Source organism: Ammospiza nelsoni, chromosome 5, assembly GCF_027579445.1.
Source record: "Ammospiza nelsoni isolate bAmmNel1 chromosome 5, bAmmNel1.pri, whole genome shotgun sequence".
NCBI classification, from domain to species: domain Eukaryota; kingdom Metazoa; phylum Chordata; class Aves; order Passeriformes; family Passerellidae; genus Ammospiza; species Ammospiza nelsoni.
The window spans coordinates 59,748,164-59,767,904 of record NC_080637.1 but is presented as its reverse complement, the minus strand read 5'-3'; the positions used below and the strand labels follow the sequence as shown (position 1 = coordinate 59,767,904).

The following is a 19,741-nucleotide window of genomic DNA, read 5'->3' as shown; positions in this document are numbered from 1 at the left end:
TCCATCTCAGAAGCTGGTAGCCATCCCAGCCACCCTGGGCAGCAGTGCCTGTGTGCCACAGGCACGTCTGTAGGGAGGGTGCTCCGTAGAAGCTTTGTCTTTTGTTGGATCACCCCCTTGGGTTGCAGATTTTTGGAGCCACCTTGACCCAGAAATCCACCTTCAGGAGAACAGGCACTGCAAATCAAGTTGGCCAACACAGCAGGAAGAGTCTCTGGAGTCTGTACAACTCAAGAAGTGGCTCCTTTCGTGTATGCCAACATTGCAGCAAATTTCTAAAAGCATGGTTTTTTCCAATAGAAGCCAACTTCAGAACAAGACTTTACACAGTAAGCCAAGCTTAATAAATTAATTTTTTTTAAGACTTCATCCCATTTTTCCCCCCAACAAATCTTTCATTCACAAAGCCCAGGAGCACACTCCTTGATTTAGGAGGAGAAGACGGGCGCCCTGCCAACCTGCGAGGTTCTGCACTGTCATACACAAAGTCCTGCTTCCACTTTCAGAGAGACCTTCTCTCAAGGTGAGTCACTCAGTCCCCTGGAGAGGAGCCCAAAACGGGAGTGAGCTTGTGCTACTTTAAAAGTGCCCTGTGCTGCACTGACACGTGCTCGGGGTGGTGGCAGCTCCCTGTGTGTGCAGCAAGCTCAGGGCAAGAGGCAGAGCTGTGCTGGTGGCAGCGCCCTGTGTGTGCAGCAAGCTCAGGGCAAGAGGCAGAGCTGTGCCTGAGCAGTCTGGCAGGTGGAACCTCAGTTCCCCTCCCTTGTCCTTCAGCAACCCTCCTCAGCACAAAATAATCTAGAATTACCAAAGCTCTGGGCCTAAGCACAGCGCTCACCGAGTCAGAAACAAGCATTAGGGCAATATATCTGTTGTCCAATCTCAGGGAAGGAAAAAAAAAAAAAAACCCAAAAAAAAAAGACAGCTTTCCCAGGGTGGCTGTTGCTCAAGTCAGATGGGCAGTGGAACTTGTTTTAGCTGCACATGTGCTCTCCTAGCAGGAACGTGTGTGAAAGAGCCCCTTTGTGCAGGGCTGCAGCTGCCTGGTGCTGCTGTGCCACCTCCCGTGGCTCTGGAGGCCCCTGCTGGAGGATGGAGCTGGACGGGCACGGCAGTGGCAGGGGCAAGAGAGCAGCCACTTTTCAGCTGTGAAATGAAGAGTTGAGAATCCTGCAGAAGAGGCTTGAGAGAACTCTTTTAATTTACTCTGATTTTACTACCTCATGGCTCTTGCAGGGGGCAGAGCCCCAGCTGGCTCAGTGGTAACATCGCACTGCATAGGGCTGAGCAGCAAAACAGACAGATAGTGATCAAAGAACTGAACTTAAGACACAGAAGCCATAAATTGTGGGGCAGATCAAAAGAAAACATTATTCCAGCAACATTTCCTTTCCTGCTCCCAAATAAAGTCTTTCTTCAGCTAAAAATCAGGGGGAAAAATAAAGAAAAAGGAAAAAGCATGTGAAAAAATAGGAAAGAGATAAAGAGATAGTTTAAAGAGACAAAGGAATTGTTTCTTTAGTTTCAATTTGTTTATAGTTTAAAAAAATAGCTTAAATACATGATGAATTAAAGTATATATAAAATAGTTGACTTCTTGGGTTTTTTTTAACTTTTTTTTTTTTTTTCCTTTAAAAAGGGAAGTAAAAACCTGCATTTAGAGTACCCAGTGTGCTAGAATTTGCTACTGAGTTAAAACAAGCTCTTTCAGTATTGCATGTATGGAAATAATATCTTTATATAAACAGCTTCATCTAAGTCAAGTGGCTCCCTGCAGACCGCACTGGGGACAGCAAACCCTCCTCAGCAGCCTGGCTGAGCATCAGCTGGGACTCCAGGAGGAGCCAGCTCACTGCCACCCCCCAGCCCTGCGCCCACACACTGCTCTCACCTGATGCCCTGCACGGGCACACAAAGAGGTACCACTTTGCCCAGACTTCTGCAGTACAAATTACTCATTTCTGTATAAGCACACCCCAGCCCCAAGTAATCTCCTAAACTTGCTGCTCTGACTGATGGTTTGGGTGGTTTGGGTTTTTTTTCTTCATGAAAACATGTCCCCACACAGAACAAAAATCCAAACTCAAACAATAAAATCTGAGGTCTTCCCATGCATGACGTTATTTGCTGTGAGAATACTTAAATATGAAGGAAAAGAAGAAATGGTTCAGCTTCCATTTTTCAAACAGCCCCTTCTAAGCCCTTATGGTTGGTTTTATTGTGAGAATTATCATGACTACAACAAAGTGCCAGCAACAACCAGGGCAAATTTAATAAAGAATGTGACATAAAACCAGAACAATCCTCTGTGCCATCCTGGGTGAATTTACTGACCAGCCCACACTTTATTGCTAGCAGTGAATTACCACTGCTAACATCCTCTGCCTCACAAAAGCAACCTAGTTAATGTGGGTCTCCTTGCAAAATTAAGAATACTCAGGCTGCACAGTCTGTTCTCCAGGAACATTTTTTAGCCCCTTCGAAAAACCTGTAAAAGCAGAACTTCCCAACGATGTGCAGGGCTTCCAGCATTTGTTTAAATGCAAAGGTTTTCATTTTTAGAGAGCCACAGTCAAATATTTGTATATTTAGACGAGTTTGGTTTCTTAAAATGCTGAACTGCACCCAGTAGAGCAGCCTGAGAGGAACTTTAGAGCTGGGAACCTCTAACTGGTCACAGCTGAGAAAACACCTGGTTCAAGGGAAGCTTGTTGTTCCTCTGGAAGCAGTAAGGAGTCTTAAAGCTGAAAGACCTGAGAGTTAAGGTTACCTAAATTACCAGCCCTACTGGATGGAGGGCTAATAGGACACAAATGCTACTGTAGACAGCTAAGGAGTCAAAAAATCAAGTTTTTTGCATGAAAGGAGAAAAGTAGTAAAAAATAAGTCAGGGGGAAGGGTAAAAAGCTTGCAGGAAAAAGGAATATAAGGAGACTTTGCTGGTGTAACTGCTTAGTAAATGGAGACAAAATGTTTTGGACAAGTCTGCCAGAAGGAGTTTTCAGAGTGACAAGGCCCTGTTCCCAGCCCCCAGTGACAGCTCTGTACCTGGAGTTACCAACACCAGCCCCACCCTGATGAGCACATTTCCCTGTGCCCCAGCTGAGGGCCAGCACTGCCCCTTGCTGGCACCCCTGGCAGTAGAAACCATCCCCTAATGTGAGCTCTGAGTATTCTGCTCTTTTCCCCACAAACTGCAGAGGTCAGGTAACCATAAATGAACCTGGCTTTATTTCAGTAAATAAACACATGCATAATTCAGCAAAGCATACTTCAAACTCTGGGATTTGTACAGTAGAATTGGAAGAACAGACACTCTGAAGACTCAGAGAAATCCCAAATAAACTATTTGTAATTAAAAAATCTCATGATTTTCAAGCCAAATCTCGTGATTTGTTTGTGGCCTGACTCAGGGTTTTCAGTGCTTGGGGCTGGCAACTCTGACTAAGCAGGGATATGAAATAAGAGCGAGAGTGACTGCCCGCCAGGCTTCTGTTTTCCTGGGACAGAAGACAAAGCAGCTCTGACAATTCCAGCTGGCAATACCATCCAGGCACTCCTCCAAGGCCAAACATGCTGGGTAAAATCCTCATCAGACCAAAAAAAAAAAAAGGAAGCCTATCAGAAGCAGTTACTGTGGTTGCTTAATAGCTGTTTTCCAAAGTTCAATATAGCATATATTTTCTTTTTCTTGAAAAGGGGGAGATGGGCCACATTACAGACTAATCCCTAGCCAGATGTCATTAGTGATGAAGTCCCTTAGAAATTACATCAGTTTGAAACGAATCAGAAAACAGTGAGTTTCCATTTCCTCCTCCTGCCTGGCTAGACAGAGACCTTGGGATCAGCTTTCATCCACAGCCTGGAATCAGCCCTCCTCTGTGTCTTGCTTGGTGTGGCAGGGGTGTTAAGCAAGTAATTGCAACCATTAAAAAGAAAAATAGCTCACTTGCTCCTGCTCCCCATCCCTGTCAAATAGCAGCTCCTTCATTAGGCTTCCCAGGAGCTGTCTCAGCACTCTGCAGGAGACTCTCCCTGCTCCTGGTGGAGGTGGGTGCACCCAGCTGTGGCACACATCTCCAGCCACCACCCCTGCGTGCTCCTGGGGATGCCAAAGCGGCAGCTGTCCCCTCCCTCCTGGCGACCCCAAGTGTCCCCTCACAGCTGGGATCTGCTAAGACAGCCTGGGCAGGGAGTGGAATCTAATTTCCACCCCTGTGCAATGCCCAGCCCTCCCTCTGCCTGCTCACAGGGTGATGGATGAGGAGCAGAAGCACAAAAAGAGGTTGAGGAGAAGGGCCTTGCTGGGTCTTAGGGCTTTTGCTGCCCCTAGTAAGGCAAGAGCATGCCCCATCCTGGATCTGAAAGGGATGTATCTTTAATTCTTTGTGCTTGGACCGACTAAACCAGAACAATATCCTAGACTGATGTTTTCTGTAGAAACTCAGTGCCTGAAACACATTTCTGGATCGTAAATCTTGGACTAGAGCAGTTTATGTAATGCCACCTATTCACGCTGCCCTAAGTAACCATAACTAACCATTCCATTATAATGAGTCCATTATCCCCTGCTTTATTGTATTTTCTCTTAAAACAGAGATCAAAGATTTGGATCTAGTGGCATCATGCCGATTTCATTTTTATTACTGGCTCCCTAGGTCTATCATAAATATTCATTGGCCATCCTTAATACAAGGCATTGAATTCTGCTCACTGCTATCTCTGGTGCGACTGCAAAGTACAAACAGGGTTGTTGCTCAAACATATTAAATAAAGCAGCAGCAAATTTGTGATAGACAACAACAACAACATCAACAGCAACAGAAAAACAACAACAACAACGACAAAAATCTCCCCCCAAAACCCCCCCAAAACAAAAACAAACAAACAAACAAAAACCCAAAAACAAACAAAAAACCCCCGCCCCCAAAACCAAAAAAACCCAAACCACCCAGAGAACAAAAGAACCCTTTTCCCCTTCCAAGGAATTCAGAACCAAAGGAGACATTTTCCCTTGCCCCCTCCAGGACTACTGCAGACATTTGCCTGCTGTGGGAATTGAGCCGTGCAGCAGCAGCAGCTGCCCTGCTGCCACAGACAGGAGATGTTTCTGAAAAGTCCACAGTTGCCACACTGTGGTCTCTGCGATACTGCAGCACTCTCTGTGCTTCCCAGCAAGAATTATAACCATTACCTGGCAGTGGGACTGAAACTGCTCATAAATGTGGCCTTTCCACAGAGGAATTAATTCTGAGAAGGGAATGGGAAGCGTGTGGGGAGAAACATCTTCCAGAATCACAGTCAGGGAAAAGGTCTATGCAGTCTTATTCTCCTGTCTCCCAAAAAACCTTGCAACCATCCCAAACATCAGGGTGCCTGCTGATGTTTCTCTCACATGTTCCTCTGTGCTTCCTTCCCACCTCAGTGTAGCTGCTCCCAGGGTATGGAAAGCCCTGCTGCACCCATGTCAATTGCTCCTGCTCTCAAATAAGCACAAAGGCTCCTTGGGATGTCAACTGGGCACTTAGAACAACCACCAATCACTAAAATTAGGGTGGTCATAGGAATTATGTTTTTATTCCTGTTAAGTAACACTGAGAGCATTAGCACATATCATTCTAAACAAGACCATCTACTCCATTAAAACCAAAACAATATGCTGAGACACCAAATTAACATTCTAATATTTGTCCTATTACTATAACTCCATTATGGAGGTAAAAGAGAAAGAGAAGGAATAGCAATAAATAACCTAAAATAAATATTTACATTTATGAATCTATCCTCACACAAAACTCCACACACCTGGAGACATGAACCATATGATAAAACTGTTGACTCATTTTACATATTAACTTACAACATATCTTTGGTCATTTACCTAGTCCTTGCCAATCTAAGATCTGCTAGAACCTTCCACTAAATTCCTAAAAATCTGCTTTATTCATAATTTTAAATATAGAAATAAAACAAATCAGGGAGAAAACCTTGATTCTGATATCTTCATGATGTAGAATTTGATTCAAAGAGCTACAGTGAGCATGGAATTTAACTTCCAGATGTACTGAAGTCTTTAGTGAAATTCATTTCACCTGTATTCCAAACAACTAGAAAATCTAGTTGCTGTTGTTTACAAAAAGGATCCTGATCAGTTCCATGAATATTGTACCTGAGTAAGGTGAGATGAATCATCCTCAGAGCTCTAACAGTTTCATTTATCAAACAGCTCTCTTCTCTTGCATTCTTTTTTATTTGTTTTTAATGAATAGCAATGTCAATAGAGAAGGATGTCAGACAGTTTGCAGGCAGTTAAGATTTTCATGCTGGTTTGCTCTTCTTAAGAGCACATCCATAGGAAGGTGTTAATGTGAAATAAGAAGGGCAAACCCCCTATGTCCCATACACTGTGTAAAGGGCAAATTCCAGAGCAGAAATTGGTCATTTGAAGTTCAGAGTAAGGAACGAGCTACTCCAGTTTTATTGGTTTGGTTGATGCTGTTTTAATCAGTAGCTACAAAAAATATTTTACAGCATCAGATGCTCCTTTAGAGGAGAGATGATGTATGTGAGAAGGGCAGATGATTTAATTTCTAAAATAATTTATCAATCAGGATTTGGGGCTTAATATTTCTCAAAGAAAATTGGGTAACAACATACCATAATCTTAAAATTTGATAAATATGAGCTGCTGAGAGACTACAATCTTTTGGATGAAATGTGTTAACAACCATGTGTCTTTACAGCCTGGGCATCCTGCCATTAGATTTGTTTGTGACTTGAAGAACAAACAAACAAACAAAGGAAAAATAACCAAGGTTTGAAACAAAAAAGAGTAAGTACCAGAGAGTAGTGGACACCACTGCTCACTGAACTATCACCTGGGACAGAAGTACCTTTAGGTCTCTGGAGATCCTTTATTTGCATCATGGTGAGTTAACAATTATGCATATTAAAGAGAGGGCAAAATCATGACTGCAGTGTAGTTAGGCCTGTGCTCACTGCCCCTGCAGCAGATTAAACTGCTCCTGCCTTTCACTAGATCAGGACCTGCACTTTGTAGGGTGTCAGGAGGGCTGCCTTCTGAATTACCTGTCCTTGATACACGAATTTGAGTTTCAAGTTCTTGTCCAGCTCAACAAGGGCAATGCATTCTGCCTGAAACCACCCAGGCACAGACCCCTGTAGGTGCCTCACAACTGGCCCAAGCACAGTGGCTCTCAACAGGCTTCTCAAGGTGACACGAGCAGGTGACAGTCCAAAGCTGGAGCAAATCTCCAGGGCCTGTTACTTTCAGAAAAAAAAATCCCCTTAAAAATAAGTCACACATTTCATATACCCAGTTCTCCCAGGTTTTGCATCGGTAACAAATGGACGTGATCAAAAATCCAGCAGAATATCTGGGGGCTGTCCAGCAGCATTGTCCTTTCAGCACAGAGCAATGCACATCACAGGAGGGAAAAGGGGTACCCCAAAGATGCTAATTCAGAATATTCTGGTTGATGCTGCCTGTCACAGCCCCAGAAATGTGCAGCAATAACAACACAACAGTGATGGCCCGAGGCTCTGAGCGCTGTGGCTTACAGCACCTGGCTAGAACAAACAACACCATCACCATCACATGCCTCCTGGTGTCCCTCTGCTTAATTATCTCAGCTTGAAGCCTGGAGGGGGAAAAGTGAAACTGTGCTCATTTGTTTTTCTGTAGATTTTTCTCTCTTTTGTAAAATGTCAGTGAGTGGGTCTAATGAGAAATTACCACACTTTCAGGTTCTGACCACGTCCAGTGTTTAGTCTTGCATATCTGAAAGCTCTGCTGCTCCTGCCACTGCAATTACTGGCTTAGATGATTCAGGGTGAGAGCAAAGCTTGAATGCTGTGCTGCAGTGAATTCCTGGAGGCTCTGGTTCTGCAGCTGATCACCACCTTCACACAAAGCATCTCCAAAACTGAGGGGTTTGTCCCACTTGTGTTTGAGTTTTCACTCATCATTTAACTCCCATGACAAAGCCACAACAGCAGGTTTTTGACCATACAAGAAATGCTGGTCCACAACCAGGCTGGCACTGCTGGAGATAACCTAACATTCTTCCTCCCTGCACCTCCAGTCCCTCCCTGTGAGCTGGTTTACTAAGGAGTGAGTTTTTAATGCAGGACCCTGCAAAAGTGTCCTTTATCAGCTAAAATAGATAAGTGATTTCTTAAAAAATTCAGTACAAATAGCACTGAGCATGCATGTTCTCCTGTGGTGTTTCTGACCCCCTCTCACCTTGCAGGCACACTGAGTTTTCCCTGTTGACAACAGGGAAAAACAGGCCAGTGCACAGGTATTTTTATACATCAGCACAAATAAAACTGACAGCAGAAACAGGGAAAAATTAAATGTAATTCTTCAAAATGCCTGCAGTGCCACTAACCCAAAATATGAGTAGTAACACAAATAAAGGAATTTGGATCCCACTCTCCCATTTAAAAGAAGCATTCTTTTGAGGTATGATACATTCAGCAAGCAACAGATTTTCAAAATTATTCTCTTTTTCCTCCTCTTTTTTTTTTTTCACCTACAAATGCTGTTTATCTGAAGGCTGCCTAATTTGCAAATGCAAATAAGTCAAATCATCTTGAAAAGATGAGGCTATAGAATAGAATGCAGTTTAAGTTGAGAATGTCTGTGATTCAATGAGCTGCAATGCTGGGACACTGTAGTGGCTCCCAAAATCTCCTGGCTTCTCAAACCCATTGAGGCCATTTACCCCAGCAGAAAAAGACCTGCAGCTCCCACTGGCTTCAGCTTGCCTGGTAGATCAATACAATAATAAACTGGCACGACTGCTTTTGACAAACTCACTGGAGTTTTGTCAACAGCTCCACATGAAAAGATTCAGTTCTTCTGGCACAAAATGAGCAGAGCCAGCAGAGGCCATATCTGGGACCACATCTTACAGGAATAAAATACATTTTTATTTCCACCAAATTTTCTTTCTCATGTATATTTGGTGGTATTCCTGCAAACAAAGGGGAGAGGACAGCTTAAATTTCATATCTAAAGTTGAATGCAGAAACATTAACCCTGCAAAACAAAAGGCCACAGAGCTACTTCTATGATTTTAAATCATGATCTAGTACAAATGTCTAAGAGAAAACCCAACATTTTCATGAGTTTTTTTCCAAAAAAGGCAAAAAGCTCAACTGCTTATTTCTGACAATTAAGCAGCTTACAGAGTCTTTGTTCTACTGACACTTAAAAATGCAGTTTTCAATTATTTATACTGAAGTTCAACACCTAGAAGAGGAAGGAAGAGTATAAAGTGTGAGCTCTGCAGCACAGGCACCCCTTCCTGAAGGGTTCCATTCATTTACAGCAGTGTTCTCAAAGGAGCTGCCTTAGGGAGGGACACACAGGCCTGGATTCTGCCACATTCATTCTGTAACACCCTCCCATCCACCAGCACATCTGATGAGGTGTAATATACACCTGTTACAAAATGGTAACAGGGAGGATATTCTTCCCCCAGAGGTGCTGACCTGATTTATGAACAGCTGGGAGATCAGCAGGTTGTCCCTACCCAAGGCATTGTCATGCCAGCAGCTAGAGTCAGCCAAGAAGTCCACATGAGCACCATTAGATCAAGAGTTCAACAATTTAATTTAAGCTTCTGAACCCTCTCTGAAGATGCTGCACCACCCTTCCTGGCCCAGCAGCTCTGTTGTATGGACAGACACTTTAAGCAGGGCAGCAAAGTAATGCTAAGCTTTTAAACTACTCCAGTCATTTGCAAAGTGAGCACACATCAGTCTACACGTCTCAGGTGCTTTTGGAAATGTTACTCAGATTCAAACTGAGGTGTATAAATAGGTCCAGAGGCAACATTCACACAGAAATTAAACTGATATCAAGCACTACGGTGAAACACAAAAAGATATGCCTAAAAAATTAAAAAATCCCAGTCCAAGATCCTTCTGGTTTTGCAAAATGGGTATAAAAACTGCCAGTGATTCTAAACCCAAATATAGATGGGGCACATCTAGTGCAAGCACAGTCCTTTCTGCCCCTCCCGCTTTTCTTCTCAAATAGTCAGTCTGAAGCAAGCTTTAGATAAATACATTTAGATAGTGCAGTAGCTCTCTCTGAACAGAGGCAATGTGAGCTCCCTACACCCTGCTTTCCCCAAGTGTTTTAATGCTGTTCTGGAAGAGAGGGGCTGTAGATCAGGTTTCACTCCAGTTGGTGACCTAATCAATACAAACAGGGCTAGGACTCAATGCAGAACTCCCAGGAGATTGCAATAATCACCCACAATTACTTATGAAAGCCAATCAATGGCCAGGAGGTTTTATGTCTCATTTATATACCTTAAATCAAACTTCTGAAATTAAACTTTGATTCTCAGCACAATTAGATGCTGTAGTGCTCAGCAAGACAAGGCACAAGTGAGTGCTGCCTCAGAGGCTGACTGCCAGGAAATCCAGGGATGTGGAGCCAGGAGAGCACCAGAGACCTGAAACTCACCACCAAGGGGAGGTGCAACAATAGAGTTGATATAGTGGATGCAGGAATAGGTATAAAATCAGTGAAATAAGCCCCTACTCCTATTTTGCCTCCTGTTTCTTCAGCAAATGACATAGGCTACCTTCCAGTGGTCAAATCAAGGACAAAGACAGTAGAAGGTGCTCAGTGGTGGGAATTAATGCAAATAGAAAGGAGCAAATATTATTTCATTATTTCATCCTTCTTTCTCACTGTTGGAAAGTCTGCAGAAACTGGAGGTTGACCATTTCTGTCAGGTTTATCACAGAAAATGCAATTTGATGGGTGATTTGCAAACTCAGGCTTCCTGTCAAAATGTCCCACATCCCCCTGTAGCTTTGTTCTGGATATGACCATTATGTATTTACTACTATTTTTATTTTTTTTAATATCTGCATGCCATAGTTGAATAACTTTGCAGGCAGTGAGATCACAGCCCCAAAAAAAAGATGGGAAACACGCACACGAGGCCATTCATTGTGCTATTTTTACTGTTCTGAAGTCCACGGCATTGAACAATGACTCATAAGAGTAGCAAGCCAGAGAAGCACTTGCAAAGCATATCCAAGCTTGTTTATTCACATATTTGTTTGCACTGATTCATCACATTCCTCAGTGTAAAACCAATGGGACTCCAGAGGAGGCACGGGGGAGAAATTCTGTTCAGAAAGAGCTTTTCCACCCACCACACACCCCCAAGATGGTGGAGATCACATGAGGGATTTGGGAATGCACCTTCTTTACCCACTCTTGAAAAGCAGAGCCCTTACAGACCTATGGAGCACATTGCCTCTGATGGGAATTCCCTCCCTTAACTCTGTCTCCCTTTATCAGCAGCCAAAGCAAGGTAGAAAGAGCAACTAAAACAAGCAAATCTTCTTGCTTGTTTCAAGTCCTACATTAAAAGTGTTGCCTTTTTTCCTCCCCTGTAGTCCTGAGATGAGGTTAACTTATGGTGGGTCTATGTAGTTCTTTTAAGGAGGTTTGGCAAAGGTCAGTTACAAAAACAAATTCTTTTTCCCATGTGATGCAGTGGTGTTATGCACCCAGAATGCTATTAGAATAAATATGAATAATAATCAATAATAATAATAATTTTCATGATTGAATAATAATCATTACAATGTTATCATTCATAATTTGAATAATAATAAAAAATAAAAAAAATTCCCCTGTGCAATTCTCTTCATGACATTAAAAAAGAATTTGTCTGCCCAGGCCTAACCACAGTTTTCTTTGAGGAGGAGGTGAAGATGGGGTTGGTTTCCTCTGCTTACACTGGTTATTTTTGCACAGGGCAGGTCTGATGTCAGCACTGAGAAATTAGATGATAACTCCATGATTCATATTTAAGAGTGAGTAATGCTGAAAGGGTTTGGGGAATACCCAGAAATATGGATAAGAGGAAATTACACAAAAGACACTGGGATCAGGCTCAGAAAGAACAGAGACAGCTGACATCTACATCTGAATCTGCCTACTGATAGCCAAAGGAACAGGCAAAATGAAAGAGGCATTTGAAAGACTTGGTTTTGCAAGAGAAAACAGGGCAATGAGGGGAGAGAGGAATGCAAGAAATAATTAGACACTTACAGAGTACAGACTATGTCACTTCTTCCCAAAACTGGCAGCTCTGCTTAAACATTGCAGATTTCCTTTCACACATTTGGGAGCATTAAAAAGCATGTGGAGTACAAAAGTCTGGCACCACAGGCAGCAGGGAAAAGCTGTACAATTGCAATTAAAAATCCCTATATTTCCATTGATTTTATGGTAAATTCGGGGGTGACAAATTAAGACTAATCTCCACAAATAGAGAATATCCAATCTATAATAATTATACATTGCCACTGCTAATTCATTTCATCTTGCTTGCCTTGACTCTTATCAAGTCCCTCACACAGAACTGTGTAAGGCAGAGATTTCTTTTGTTCCAAACCAACTTGCTCCCTTACCACACTGTTCCTAAGACACCAGGTTAGCTCTAAAACATGCACAAATCTGAAACCATGTCAGATTCTGTTATTAATACCATTCTGTTAGTTCTATATTTAATATTAAAAAGTGGAAGCAGTACCTCTTCTGCAAAGTTGGTTTTCTTGTCAAGCATTTCTCGTAAAGTTTGGAGGATTTTAATGCAGAGCTTTTCTTCTTTCTCCATTAGCTTCTTTGTGTGATTAATCAACCTGAAAGTAAAATATTAAAACTTAAAGAGCATTACACATTGTTGCTAAGCCATGCTGCAATTTCTTTATGCAAAAATTGCCCATCACTATATTTTTCCTCAAGGAAAGGAAATAAAAGTGGTCAAGAGAAATCATAATTAAAAAGGAAATGGGACTTTCAAGGTGTTGGGAGATTTTGGTGTCAATTTGCATATCTTACTGCCCATATAGAAGACAGAATTCTACATCCACTTTTTTTGAGGGTTTACAGTTTAAGATTCAGACTTGCTATTTCATCCTTTCCTTATTTAAAGGTAACTTATTTTAACCATTATTTAAAGGTAACCAGTGTTAACCATGCATCTTGCAAACTTTAAAAGCTACAACCTTCACACCTTCCAACTTCTATGATGGTTACAATATATTTATGATATAATTAGCAAATGGTATTCAGCCAAAAGGATTTCCAAAAAACCTTACATGGAAATGTTGAGAAATACAGACATTTGGATGAAACATCATTGTTGTTTACATTCACACAACCACTTGACAAGCCAGAAAACAAGGTCCATTTCTGTCTCCAGCTATGACTGTGACAGGAGTTTGGATTTCAGTCAGCTGAAGCCAATACCAGAAGCAGCCTTTCTGTCTTTGTGCAGAACAGATCTGTGCATAGGTCCTTGCACTGGTTCACACATTGCTGGAGAAATGATTGTGAAAATAGGAAGGGAGGAAATCTGAAGGCCTTGGACAGGTTTTGGGTTTTTTTTTTTTTTTTTTTTTGCTGGCTTCAAACAGGAGTTTGGACAGAGGACATGGGATGGGATAATCTCAACATTTAATTTTTATTTTTTGAATTTTTCCAAACATATAAAACATATTGTTATAATGCTACTTCTGCAGAATATGCAAATACCCAAGGAATCAGGAGAGCTGCCAAATGCATTCATTTCCCCCAAGTTATCTCTGTTTAAATTATAGTTTCTCAAGGGCGGGGAGGGCATCTCACTTGAGGACTAATAAAAAATTTGCAAGACTCTATTCCAATGCACAGACTGCAAATAAAACATCTAATAATTCAAGACCAGATAGGGGTCTCAGTGAAATGTATTTTCAAAGAGCTGTTGGCAGTTTAAAATAAAAATATCAATTTGCTGTACCAAAAAAAATCTAACAAAAAACCCACGAGCCTTGAGCAACCTACTGCTTCATTATGAATTCTTGAAAATTCTGCTATGGAAAATCTTAAATTTCTGTTGTAGATTTGTTGAAATGTAATAGCAAAGTAGCCCATTGAGAAAACAGAAGTAGGCTGAGCCTACCACAATTTTAACAAGCTACTAAAATCCCATTTCTAGCAGGTAAGGCAAGCAACCCCTCTCACTCTGTCCTCTCCAGACAACAAAACTGTTGAGAAATACAAAATATGGATCAAAGGACCTCACTTTAAGATTTCAACAGTCAACTTGGTCACCTGCATGCTTAAGTCTCTGCTGAAAACCAGAGATAAATGCTGTTGAAAAAGTTAAAACCCTGCCATCTTTCCCAAAGAAGCAACCAGGCCCCTCTGCAGGCCACTTACTTGGACATGAAGGCGCCACATCTTATTCTGGCATCGCTGCCCTCGGGGAACAGGAGCTCTGGGCTGTGCAGCACATCAACCAGCACTGAGAACTCAGCTTGCATCATGGGTGTGAACTGCTGCTCCAAAGAGGACACCACGTCCTGGGGGGACACAGAACATCCATAACTGCAGGAGAACTACAGCAACGTGCTGTGGAGTCGCACAGTTCACTGTGATTCACCACTTGGCCCAGTGGGATGCCCAGCTGCAAGAGCCCTGGGAAGCCCAGGTGGCTGCAAAGCCACCTCAGGCCTTTCTTCACACCACTCCTCATGCAGGGCAAGAGGGACAAGGTGCCCATTGTTACTCTCTTTCAAATTTCTCCTTTGCAGTAGTGCTCACAAAACCTGCGGCAACAGTTAGGATGATGGTGTGCTGGAAAAACAATTGCTCACCACACACAGTTAATGTGTCACCTCAGGTTTTGTGTCCTTGGTGATTAGGGCACCTCCATTTGTCTGGGTCCTGCTGTTTTCTCAGGTCATAAACCCCTGCTGGTGTTTAGGCTCTACATGCACAAGGTGATCTCCATCTCATGGCAATCTCCAGTGACACAAACATGACCTAAAGCCTCCAGTATCACCTCTGCAGCCAGGACAGGACACGTGGCCATAAAAAGGCAGAAAGGAGATGCTGCTCTGTGGAGCACTTCAAGGAGAACACAACTTGAATATTGTACACAGTTTTGGGCACCACAATGTAAGTGTCCAAAGGAGGGACATGGAGTTGGTGAAGGGCCTGGAGGGGAAGCCACACAGGGAGCAGCTGAGGGCACTGGTCTGTTCAGCTGGAGAAGAGCAGGCTGAGGTCAGAGCTCACAGCAGCTCTGCAGCTTCCTCAGGAGAAGAAGAGGAGGGGCAGGCCCTGCTCTCTGTTCTGTGTGACCAGGGACAGGACCCAGGAATGGCTGGAGCTGTGTCAGGGGAGGATCAGGGTGGATATCAGGGAAAGGTTCTTCCCCCAGAGGGTGCTGGGGCACTGAACAGGCTCCCCAGGGATGGTCACAGCCCCAAGGCTGCCAGAGCTCCAGGAGTGTTTGGACAATGCTCTCAAGCTCAGGGTGGGATTTTTGGGTATTGTCCTGTGCAAGGCCAGGGGTTGGACTCAATGATCCTCATAGGACCCTTCCAGCCCAGCTCATTCTGTGATATCTCCTACCCCTCTCTGACTTCTGCAGGAGCCAAATTCTGATCTTGAAGAGCTGAGCCTTTTCAGCCATCCCCACACAGAAGTGCAGTGGCTCCTCTCATCCAGCACTAAAAATGCACTGGGCCTGTCTCTGGTGTTTTCCACACCTGGCACACATGAGATACCTGCAGTGCCACTGCTGCCCAAGCCATGTGCTATTTCTGTACCTGCAGTTTCTCTATGATGTTCCTGTAATCCCAGGCAGGCCCACCAAGAGCTTCCTTGAAGCGAGGTCCAGTGCGGGCCGACATCCTCCAGCCCATGGCTGCCCTCTGCACCATGTTGGAGTGACTCTTCATGAACAAGGTGTTCACCTGGCTGTCCAAATCCACTGGAATCGCAATCCCACGGTTCTTTGCTTTCATAGGAAGGAAAAACACAAGACATTTACAGTGGGAAAAACTTGGAAATCTTACAGAGATCATGGCATGCAACAGCCTGGTCTCGAAGTTAAGGGGCAGGGTGATATCACTTCAACAGGTTTTAAAAATAAGGATCCTAAAAATAAGAACCCTTTAAAATAAGCATCCTAAGTAGTAGAAATCAGCCATAATCTAGTTAAAGAAAGCAAGTTTTACTATTTTAAATGAGATGAGAATCATTTCCAGTATGTATTTTCACAGACACAGATATATTTTTTAAACAGAATAATTTTTCAACTAACTTGAAAAAAAAATCCGAACTTGAAAAAAAGACATATTAATAAGAGTAACAAAAGGAGTATGTGTTATTTCAGCAGTTAGTTTTACTCTATTCAGAAGCAAATTCTAAAATTTTTCTTTCTAGCAGACATAGGCACATTTATCCAATTTATCCCAAGTACTCTCTGTTGCTTTACTGTATATTCCTCTTGTGAAGACCTTGAGGAACCAAGTGCATACAAATTAAATTTGAAAAAGACTGTCTCCTTCTCTCTGGGTTTCCTACACTGCTAAAGCCTGGTTTCCTAGATGGTGTCTGGATGCCACTGCAATGTATCCAGTTGTTAATAAACACCTGATAGTCTAACTGATAGTTAAAAAAAAATTAATCAATAGCTAAAAATTGCAATTATTTTCTTCTTTTTAGACTTTAGAGGCAGGAAATAACAATAGAGAGAGTATCAGAATAAAAAAAAATTGGAAGAGACTTGCAGGAATTCTTGCAGGGCATCCACTATTAAACTACTATGGCATCCTGAACTGTTGTTTGAAAAGGAAGGTGAAAGGCAGCGTTAGAAGGTATCTGCCCCCTCCCCCAGTAAAATCTTTGTGTTAGCTGCTCCTTTCCATCCCACTGGAGATCAGAGTGACACTGTTCTCTGGCTCAGCATGAGCAGTCTGAAATTCAACCAATAAACAAAAGTTTGCCCCATCCCTGGAAATGTTTCAGACCAGGTTGGATGGGGCTCTGAGCAAGCTGGGATAGTGGAAGGTGTCCTTGCCCATGGCAGGGGGTGGAGCTGGATGCTGTTTAAGGCCCTTTTCAACACAAACCATTCTGTGAGCCTATGGTCAATATCTCTGAATGACCAGGTTGTGTTCCAGTGATTAGGCTCTGTATTCCATGTCATTTCACTTAACTTCAGTGGCACAGCTTATGTTTAATAAAAACTTAAAAATAGAATGGAGCAGTTCTAATCCATTTGTCATAATGACCAATAATAAGTAATTTTTCAGTTTTCCTTATTGAAACAAGCTGAAATTTAAAAAGCAATTAGCCCAAATTGCAGTTTTGCACAATGTTTCTCCGAGGCATTTCCCCACTATTCCTCACTAACACACTTTCCACGGTGGAGGGAGGCATCAAAAATACTCCACCTCTTCCTCCCAGCTCTAAAATACATCCAGCTTTATGTCCTGAACCTGTGAAGTCAGCAGGTGCCCTTCTGTCCCAAGCAGCCCATGCCTCCAGCCCCGGGGAGGACGTGCAGGCAGAGGCACCACACAGCTCTGATGAATGAATGAAGGCTGCAGTGCTGCCAAGCACAGTGAGTCACAGATCCCAGGCACAAACTTTCTCTTCCCTCAGGACTAGACTGAAATGACAGCTTTTATTATAGACCTAAATCTGGCTGTGACACCTCAACCCCCAGCCTCAGAGACTGTGGCAAGGGCGTTCTGTCATGGGGCTCTCTTCCCTTTAATGGATCCCACAGGTTCAGGGCACCCTCCTCTCTTCCCACTGCAAGGTTGGATCCTGATGCAGGACTGGGGCTTCCCCCATGGATCAGGCTGTTCCATTGGGATGGAAGAGAACTCTCTAAATCCATTTCTGGCAGGCACTTTTATTTAAACGGTTGGCCACAGGGAATTGAAAAAAAAATTAGTTTAAGCTGGGAAGACACAAATTGACTTTTCCTTTCCACTCTCCATTTGTTTTGAAGGCAAGTTCCTGATTAACATGTGGAAAATGCCATGTATGGCTGGCCATTATTTCTAATGATGGTTTTTCCATGTAATTCAACTGGGCTGTTTTTCAAAACACATTTGCCCTGTTGCTGCTGACTTTACTAGATAAGTCCAATAAAGTTCTGCCAGGGTGGGTAGGGTGCTGCAGCCTATTAATCCAATTTATTGTGTCCTAATGTCAATCACTAGAATGCTACTGGACAATGCTCACTTCTCAATTAAGTGGAGTGTATGCAGAATCCTGATATATCGAAGAATAAATTTAGCAATGGGGAGCACACTGTTCAGAGGAGAACCCAGACTTCTGCAATCCTAGAGATGCCATTTGAAGTTAACAACTTCCATCAGTGTCTGAGGAGCAGTCAAGGACTATGATTGTTCAAAGAGTTGGAGCTAATTAAAACTATCACAAAGAAAACCAGAGAGAGAAAAAAAATACTCCTTTGTTTTGAGCAGTTCTTACATGTATAATTCCATTTGTAATTAAGATTTGTATTGGTTGTCAAAGGGCACTGTTGAAGTCTAAGCTATAAACAAAGCCTTTGTCTTCTTATTTCTTTTCAGCTTGTAGAAAGTATTATCTTTCATTTGTTTCACATTTCATTATTTAAAACTACATGAAACATATTTTTACATTTTGGAAAGCTGATGAACAAATGTGAACATAAATATTTATTTTTAATTTAGGTGTTGTAGGCTGCTTTCCTCTTCAAAATGTGTCAATCTCCCTTAAAGTATCAACATCAAATATTTAAAAGCATGTTTATTTTTGTTCCACTTAGAAATACTTTTGGACAGCACTCAAACTTGCAAAGTATGGTTAGAGCTAGTAGACAAAGGAGCCAAGATGGGGTAAAATTCTGTCTTTTATCTGGTGAATTTGGTAAAAAGCTTTGTGGCTGTTTGTACATAAGTATTCAGCAGGATACTTATCAGGATAGACTCAATTATCCTTGTGGGTCCCTTCCAGCTCAGAATATTGTGTGGTTCTGTGATGTCTTCAGCACAGGTAAATTCTGCCCTGCAGTGGAGGAGCATCCCAGGCTTACACAGTGCCCATTTCCCACCTAGGGCACTGTGCACAGGGCTAATTACATCCTGAATATACAGCACCATTTTGCCAGTGTCAGAGGAGATGGAATTTCTGGGAAATCCTTTAAACTACTAACTCTCAATCTGCTGCTCCCAATTATCTCTCAGCAAGAGAGCCAAGAGGAGCCAAGACAAGTGAGCAAACACAACCCATGGCAGAGGTAAGAAACACAGTGCTGTGAATTCAGCCTGGTCTCAGCAAAATGCCCTGCCCCATGCTGGATGGGTCGGTGGGCATCCAGTGATCAGCAGCTTTCCTCCCCCTTACTGTTTAAACAATGAAAGAGTACTCAAAAACTCAAAAGAACAGAGCACCAGGAATGCCAAGAATCAAGCAGGTAAAAATCAAGGCACTCTGGACAAGCAAGCTGCAGCCAAGCCCCAGGAGCACAGTCCAGCTGCTCCCAGAGAGGCTGAAATGGGCCCAGGTATTATTTTGTTAAATTACCTGCATGTAGTTCTCTTCACAGGAGCACAGCAATTGGACCTATTTCAGGAATGCCTCCTGAAGCACCGTCCTTTCACTGTGGTGCTGCCTGTGTCTGAGGAGCAATTCAGTCCTAAGGATTTCCAGGAAGTGGCCCTTGCCTGTAATTTTCCCTGGATGCCCATTCTGCAGAATAATCTGTCTTGCCATAAGGAACCTCGCTGTTCTCACTATTTCCACCTACTGCTCCCTCACTTTAAATGTCACTACATTAGCTTCTGCAGTATATACAGAACTCACCAGAGTGTGGTGGCTTCACAGCTAATTAAC

General features: G+C 42.8%; 1 protein-coding gene across 1 annotated transcript in view; it reads right to left on the bottom strand.

Annotated features, from left to right (window-relative positions):
• The window catches only part of ITPR2 (inositol 1,4,5-trisphosphate receptor type 2), a 243,595-nt gene that overhangs the window by 100,031 nt on the left and 123,823 nt on the right, over window positions 1-19,741 (bottom strand). The window contains exons 35-37 of the mRNA XM_059473401.1: window positions 15,670-15,860; window positions 14,273-14,415; window positions 12,603-12,711 (exon numbers count right to left, since the gene is read on the bottom strand). Coding sequence (XP_059329384.1) covers window positions 12,603-12,711; window positions 14,273-14,415; window positions 15,670-15,860 — 443 coding nt within the window. The remainder of the gene's footprint in view (window positions 1-12,602; window positions 12,712-14,272; window positions 14,416-15,669; window positions 15,861-19,741) is intronic.